Source organism: Theobroma umbraticum, unplaced genomic scaffold, assembly GCF_002168275.2.
Source record: "Theobroma umbraticum cultivar Fairchild unplaced genomic scaffold, ASM216827v3 scaffold_34.0, whole genome shotgun sequence".
Lineage (NCBI taxonomy): Eukaryota > Viridiplantae > Streptophyta > Magnoliopsida > Malvales > Malvaceae > Theobroma > Theobroma umbraticum.
In genome coordinates this window covers 1,012,255-1,020,204 of record NW_018397275.1, presented here as the reverse complement: position 1 = coordinate 1,020,204, position 7,950 = coordinate 1,012,255, and the positions used below count along the sequence as shown (strand labels likewise).

Here is a 7,950-nt window from a genome sequence, read left to right as displayed (position 1 = left end):
GTCAACGTGTCATGTAACAGATGATATGGCATAAAATTACCAATTGTGCCATTGATCAATAGTGAACAATTAGTGAAATGAATTTATTTGATACAAAATAAAAACTTAGAGAGTTTAACTAAACCAAATAAAAGAATATGAATTTAGATTCAATTGATTTTTTTTATATAATTTAAGGATTTATTTATATATTTAGTCTTTTAGTATATTATTTTAATTATTTTTAAAATTTTTTGATAAAATACACTTGAATATTTGACTCATTAATTGTTAAAAGGGAAAAAAAAATATTTAGTGAAAGGAAAGTTGACTTCACCTTGCATTGCGTGCTTAAAAGGGGAAAAAAACCAATAGAACACAAATGGTATATGGTTGTTTTAGTTTTTTGGTTTTTATTTTAAAGAGCAAAAAGAAAACTACAAAAGCGCTAGCCTTAACCGACGCGACCCAATAGCTTATCTTTCGTGCACCCACTCTCCATCTCTCCCCAGAGAGAGAAAAATGGCGGCTTTCACTATGCTAACGCCATGGCAAGCCACCAGCTTGCATTATTATAATATTAACATTTGCCATTATCAAAACCAAAATGTTTATAATAATGCTAAAACTATCCATAAGGCTAAGTCCTCGTCCTCCTTGTTAAGTTATCATCCTTCCCCTGCGTTCTCTTCTCTTTCTACACTAGCCAAATCAAATATGCCATCAACCAATTTCTCGACTTCAGGTATTTTTCTCTCTTTTTTGACATCTACAATCAATTTTTATCTATTTATTGTTGTTTATCTATTCTTTTATTTAAGTTATTTCTTGTGGTTTATATTTTTTTTTACCTGCTTCTATTGTTCTCTGTCTGATAGCAATCGGAAAAGTTTTGGATAAGACAGATAAGAGAAAAAAAAAATGAAATTGAAGCTTTTAAAACCTTACTCTATTTTTTCTTAATGGGTATTCAAAATAATTTGAAAGCTTGACTCAGAATTTAATCTTTCAATGTTTGTTTAATGATGGTTTCGGAAAAAGTAGGAAAAAAATTGAGCACCAAGGTTTAAGTTTTGAGTTAGGTTTTATATAAATCCAATCTACTGAAATTTTATTAATAATGGATATGTGAAAAGGATATGTTTTCTTCTTTTTATAGTCTCCCTGCTAATTTACTCAAGCTAAGAGATTCTCTCCTTTTAAATGCTCAATTCGCTAAGTTAATTACTGATCACTTCAAATTCAAGAAATGGTTGTTCTGTCCATAGGAGACAAAGTAGGAAATTTTAATAGACACATAAATCAATTACATTGGATGTACATAGAAATACTATGTGCTTGGAGTTGTCTAATTGTTATGCTGAAATGAGTTATAGCTTTAGCATTTCAATAATTTACATAGTTGAATGAATTTTAGTAGACAATGACACTGTTGAGTTTGGTTTCTTTGTATAGCTAGTTCCTGCTTACCTATTCGTAAAGATTTCAGTTCTGCTCAATTGCTTTTTTTATTTATTTAAAGTAATTCTTCCTGCAGGCAGTAAATATTCATGGTTGCAAGACAATTCCATGCATCATGATGCTAGCATTGTCAGTGGATTGAGGCGGGGTCCAATATATTCAGTTTTTCCCACAAAACGTGCAGAAGTGTCTTCTGTACTGGACCTTTATGAATTCATATGCTCTGGTCCTCTAATGGATAAAGTGGGACTGACCCCAGAAAAGATTGCTGAGTCAATTGACAAGTGGTTGTTTTATGGGTCAAAGCTTTGTCGACTGTTCCAGCTCAATGAACTTTACCTTACTATTCCTCAGAAAGCAAGGTTTTATCACTACTACATACCAGTCTTTGAATGGTGTGAAGAACAGATATCACAGCACTCGTCCAAGTTTAAAGATGGGGAAGAGATACCTCCTTTAGTGGTATGGATAAATTTCTCAAATGATTTTCGTGTGTGTTTGTATTCTCTTTTCGTCTTCAAATTCAGTACTATTTGGGATTTCTTTCCATTAGCATATACTACAAGTTTCTTATTGCTGAAGGCCGGTGCAGTTGGTGCAAATTACTTGACTATTTTTTTGATCTTGTCGCACTTCTTTATGTGATGCAGATTGGTTTCAGTGCACCACAGGGTTGTGGAAAGACAACACTTGTCTTTGCTCTTGATTATCTTTTTAGGATCACTGGCAGGTAGCTAGAAGAGCAATGGAATTTAATAAATGGAAGTCATTCATATCTCATTTGACTCATTAATAATACAAATTCAGAAAGTGGAAACAACTGAAGTTACTGATATGAACCTTAATCGCAGGAAGTCTGCAACATTATCCATAGATGATTTCTATTTGACAGCAGAGGGTCAGGTAATAATTATGGACTTTTTGGAACTTGCTAAAGTTTCTTCAGTTTTTCTTTTATCATTTTATGACACAAGGTATACATTGATTATAGGCCAAATTGAGAGAAGAAAACCCTGGAAATGCACTTTTAGAGGTGGCTATTGATTTCTTTATCGATTTTTTATTTTCCAACTTAACAGAGCAGTGATTTGTTACTCACTCACCCAAGAACTCATAAGGTTTTTCTTTTCTTCTTTTAAATCTTCTTATTTCAGTTGCGTGGAAATGCTGGAAGCCACGATCTTCCATTCTCTGTTGAAACACTGACAGCTCTAAGCAATTTAACTAAAGAAGGTGTTCTTTTTCACTCATCTTTCCTTGGCATGGTTCTCTTTTTGTCCGTCTCTTTCTTTTGACTTTGTTTGAGTTATACAGGTATGAAGATGAAGCTTCCTCGATATGATAAAGTAAGCACAATATTAACAATTTTACTTGTTTTGCAGTCGACCTTTTTGTTCAATTTTGCTTATGAATAATGTTGTGTTTTCCAGTCTGCATATAATGGGAGGGGTGACAGAGCTGATCCTTCGGTATGGCCTGAAGTTGAAGGGCCCCTAACGGTAAGAGAATCTTCAGCTAGAGCTGGGGAAGGTTGGGTGCAATCTGTTTGGATTTAGATTGTTGAAAAAGGAAGACATCGTTTTAATCTAATGCTTTTTATTCCTTCTTCCCCCTTTCGTTTACTCATGTGATTTGGGTGGTCATTAGGTTGTTCTGTTTGAAGGCTGGATGCTTGGCTTCAAACCCCTTCCTACTGAAAATGTTAAAGATGTTGATCCACAGGTTAGATCCCTAGAGTCTGCAGGGGCACTTATGGATGTTACTGCTGCATGTTTAGTATTTATTTAGGTGCACATAGTAGAAAGGCTCCTATACTATGGTCATTTCTTCAACTAAACCTCTCACCTTTAATTGAACCTGAACAAGCCCATAAACTTTGATTTACATTTAAAAAAAGCCCTTAACTCTAACGAAAAATTAATTGTTGTTAAACCAATGCCAACGAGTATTTTATGTCCATGTGGCATATGATCTGACAAGCTGAGGTGACTACGTGGCAGTTGATGTGGTCTTATGGCAACTAATGTCGCCAAAGGGCTGACCACTTCAGCTGCCTTTGTAATAAGCCACGTCAACTGAAGTCAGCTGACATTAGTTGTGATGGCAATTAATTTTTCATTACGGTTAAGGGCTTGTTTGGATTTAAATAAAAGATTAAGGGCTCACTTGAGTACAATAAAATATTAAAGGCTTAGTTGAAATGACTATAATTCAAGAGCTGTTTTGCTATTTAAGCCATTTATTTGTTTGTCATTTTGATAAGAAAGCTATAGATCAAGCTGTTGTTGATTTTACAGCTGGAGATGGTAAATAAAAATCTTGAAGCATATTATAATGCATGGGACAAGTTCATTAAGGTATGGATTGTTATCAAAATTCAGGACCCAAGTTGTGTCTACCAATGGCGTCTGCAGGTTGGTTCTTATTTTTAAGTACTCTGGTCAACCTATAACCATACCCTGGGAACATCCTCTGTTCATGGAGTATTCTCATCATTACTGTTGTAAATGATTTTCGGCAGGCTGAGATTGCCATGAGGGAGGCAGGGAAACCTGGAATGTCTGATGAGGAGGTGCATATACACATTTGTTCTATAACGAATCACATTTAGCAAAGCATCCGTCATTTTTTTATCATTTTAAAAATTTCTGATTCGAAGTGTCTGGTAATATGCACAGGTGAAAGATTTTGTTTCAAGGTACCTGCCTGCATACAAAGCTTACCTTCCTACCCTATATTCTGAAGGACCAAGCGGATCAGATCCAAAGCGTCTTCTCCTAATTGAGATTGATGAAGGGAGGAATCCCATCCTATGTGACTAAATCAATTTTTTTTTTTGGTCGAATACAAGTTTCAAATCCAATTTTGGTTTCTTGGAGAAGATGTGTTGTGAGGTGTAATTACTTGTAAATTTTATCATCAATATTTTGCAATGTATTCATATTGTAAATGTAACATAGTACAGGTGTCTTCAATGAAATTAAGTTTGTGTCACAAATTCTGATAATTGTGACATGCATTTCAATCAAGAAATGTGGTGAAAATTCCCAACTCTATTCCCCACCCTATTTCCTACTCTTCTCTCTTCTCCCCAAACAAAACCCATTTAAAACGAAGAAAATTATCAGCGAAAATTAAATATTTGGAGTATATTATTATTATTATTATTATGCAGGCATTGACAAGGAACCAAAGAGCATGCATTGAAGATCACATCATCATTAACAATTTGCAAAGATGAAAGCAAAATAATAATGCAAACGAAGCAATATGAAGGCTAACAGATAAAAGCTAGTAGAGGATAAATTTGTTGGGGTGATTGCTTCTCTGAATTGATAGTTTCCATCAAGTAATTCTGGGACAGCAACAGCAGGTATTTTCCACGCAGCATTCGCATGCTTCATGGCAGCAACAGCAGCAACAAAGCGCAAACAAACTGCAACAAATTAACACAATCAAGTTGAAGTTTACAGGTGCAAAAAACACACCAAAAACAAACAAAAATAACGATATACAAACCAGGCATAGAGGAAGCCCTTGTCGTCATGGCCTTTTTTAACGTGATCGTAGTATGAAATCTGTTGCTGTGGTGGTGCATCCATTTTTCCCTCTTTGTATGACTATTAATTTCATACAAATTTGATGAACGTGATAAGAAAATAGTTCCCCGTTAAATTTTATAGGGGAAGGGATACCCTTAATGGTATCTCTTAAGAAAGGTTCCTTTGTCTGTCTGCCTTCATTAATTAGGGTGGTTAGAAGACAGTAGGAAAGAGGCTAGAGGCAACTCAACTCCATGCCTCTTCAACCACGAAAAAACCATGCTTGTTAAACCAGCCACATGGCAGCTTTTAATGTCTCGATAAAGCAGGAATCTGTAACGATCCTTCATTCATTTAATTTTGGCTACATTCTTGGGCTACTTCCTGAGACAACTTTCAACTAAATGTGATTAGTTAAAACTTTTCTGACCTGTCTGTTTTTACTTTCAATTCAGTTTTACTGGAGTTTACTCATTTCCTGCTTTAATAGCAAAACCCATTAAATTGTATCCACCTTTTCAGCCGGACAACTGTGAGCCACCGCTGATACAATAACTTGAAGTGCTAGTCATAAGCACATCAAGGCGGTGGTTCGAAGGCCAATAACTTGGGGATTAACCATCAGATTTAACTCTTAATTGAGCAATAGAGCCAGATCTGCAGTAAAAGTTAGCTGCCTGAAACTGTCTATGTAAGGGAGTTTTTACATTGTTTAAATTGTCTCATCCATCCATCTCAGTAAATTAACATCTGGTGAATGTTCGAGAAATTAGCAAGCTTTCTTGAAGCTTACCATTTTCTCAAGTTGAAAAGAGATCACAAGTTCTTGATTCACCTGAAAATATTTGGCTTCAAATGTATCCAATACATAGGAATCAATAACCTCTATCCTGATTTGAAGAATGGCCCACTGCCTCAAATCAAGCTGTCATTGATATGAATCAAACATTTTTCTGGTTGACAATGCCTCATTTTATGCTGGTACTTCACTTATGTTTGAAGAGAAGAGCTCACCACAAATAAAAGCAACCAAAATTCAGATAAGATTTTGGAACCCATCCAACCATAGGACCGAAAGGGTCGTCAGTCAGGTCAACGTGAAACTTGGGTTGATTAAATTCTTCCAAAAAAAGAGAGGGGGATTTCAAGACTTTTGACCATGATGCTTTATTTCATTATGGAAACTATGCAATATGAAGATTTTTGTTTCTCATTTTTCCTTTTTTGAGGTGGTCATGATGAGGCATGCAGGTGCTGCCTATAACTAAGATGGCAAAGGCACACATACACACACAACTGTATCTGCTTGTTGGTCTAACTGATAAGCTCCTCGGGCCAGCTATCTCAACCACCTAACATTCATATATATAACCTGGAGGTCACATCAACTTCTCATTTCTGCTCGTCACACCCCCGGTCCCAGCCCGCACCTTCAAAACCATCCAATGTCTGAACCGACCCTCTTCCCTCTTCATCACCCAAAACTGTGTGTCATAGCTATGGTTGTCTCTAATAACATACGTGAAAATGGTAAGGAACCTAATACGACCCCTGAATGATTAGAATCACTGAATCACTAGGCTTCCAGCGGATACCGCAAAATCCTTTGTATTGCTTCATCTGGTGAGAATGCTTGAGAAGGGGAATCAGCTGAATTTCAAGAACCATTTTATATATATTAAACTTAAATCTTCAAAAAAAAATAGTATTAATTATTTTTTTATAAATACGCTTTAAAAAATGCCTATAGATATTTTTTAGAGTAAAATACCCTTACCTCTCTAACTTTTAAGCATAATTTCACAAAAGTCCATTAGTATTAGAAATGGATAGTCCGCCTCAGAAGTCTAAACGCCGTTAACAGGAACTACAAAAGGTCAAAATTGCCCACTTATAAAAATATCTTAATTAGGTGTTAAAGCTTACTAATCACTATAGTCCCTTTCTCTCCTCGTTTTTTGTTTCTCTCCCTGTTCCATCTTTCTCTCCTTGGTTCTCTCACCAACAACTACATCACTGGTCGATTAGGATTCTTTTTAGCCTTCTATTGATTAGCAACTTCATCCCACATCAAAATAACCCAAAATCAAACCTTTGTTTAGAACCCTTTAAACCGTGACCCAAATCGAGAGAGTGAAGGATTGTTAAGATTCAGTAATTGTCAAAACTAGTACGGTTTGCTGTTATGTCATGGTTAGTTTTAGGTTTAGGGATCTTGTTTTTGTTGTTGTGGTCTTCATGTGAGGGAACAGGTTTTGTCATTTAAAGTTGTTTCTAGCTGATGTGGTCTTCATGTAAGGGAATGGATTTTGTGGTCTAAGGTTCCTTGTCTATTGTTGATGTGGTGAGGGTTTCGGTACAAGTTTGGGTTAAGGGTTAAGTTGTAAACTAGACCTAGAACCTTCAAATTGAAAATTGGGGAATTAGGGTTAAGGATTTGAAAATTGGGGAATTAAGGATAGTTGTTTGGGTTTGGGTTCAAGTTGCTCAACCCAAACAACTAATTCTAAATTCCCAATTTCTAGATCCCTAACCTTAATTTCCCAATTTCTATATCCTTAACCCTAATTCCCCAATTTTCGACACCCTGACCCTAATTTCCCAATGTAAGATTTTAAGATTAGGGTTTTGAAATTGGGGATTTAGGAATGTTGTTTGGGTTAAGGTAACCAACCTAAACCAAAAAAAAAATGGAAGATGCTTTCAACTCCTTAACCTTTCCCCCTTTCCCAACCTTCATGGTTTGGCTACTGGACGGCCGTCGGACCCCTAAACAACCTTTCATTGACTGCTGCACCCTCCTCAAGATAACTTGTGACTACCCACTACAACCCAACAACACAAAATTTCTAGTTGCCATCTGTATGTGGTTTGTTGCATACCACACAACCTACCAAACTACCCCCTGTGTCTCCCAGAATGCCAAAAAAATCCTTTCTGTGTGTTGCAGCAGGAGAGAAACCTTTTT

The 7,950-nt window shown here is 36.0% G+C and overlaps 1 protein-coding gene and 1 long non-coding RNA gene across 2 annotated transcripts; one reads left to right on the top strand and one right to left on the bottom strand.

Moving 5' to 3' along the window:
* Nucleotides 1-438: 438 nt before the first annotated feature.
* On the top strand, nt 439-4,484 carry LOC110427408 (P-loop containing nucleoside triphosphate hydrolases superfamily protein). The gene is made up of 12 exons (XM_021442917.2): nt 439-724; nt 1,517-1,902; nt 2,091-2,170; nt 2,292-2,343; nt 2,432-2,473; nt 2,595-2,673; nt 2,755-2,786; nt 2,871-2,939; nt 3,088-3,162; nt 3,738-3,854; nt 3,962-4,012; nt 4,119-4,484. The coding sequence occupies exons 1-12, from the start codon at nt 502-504 to the stop codon at nt 4,260-4,262; spliced, it is 1,350 nt and encodes a 449-aa protein (XP_021298592.1). The 5' UTR covers nt 439-501; the 3' UTR covers nt 4,263-4,484.
* A 134-nt stretch (nt 4,485-4,618) lies between these two features.
* On the bottom strand, nt 4,619-5,230 carry LOC149526386 (uncharacterized). Its single transcript, XR_016352054.1, has 2 exons — nt 4,960-5,230; nt 4,619-4,876 (listed from the first exon to the last, which is right to left on the bottom strand). It is a non-coding gene; the product is annotated as an uncharacterized LOC149526386 (long non-coding RNA).
* Nucleotides 5,231-7,950: the final 2,720 nt, after the last annotated feature.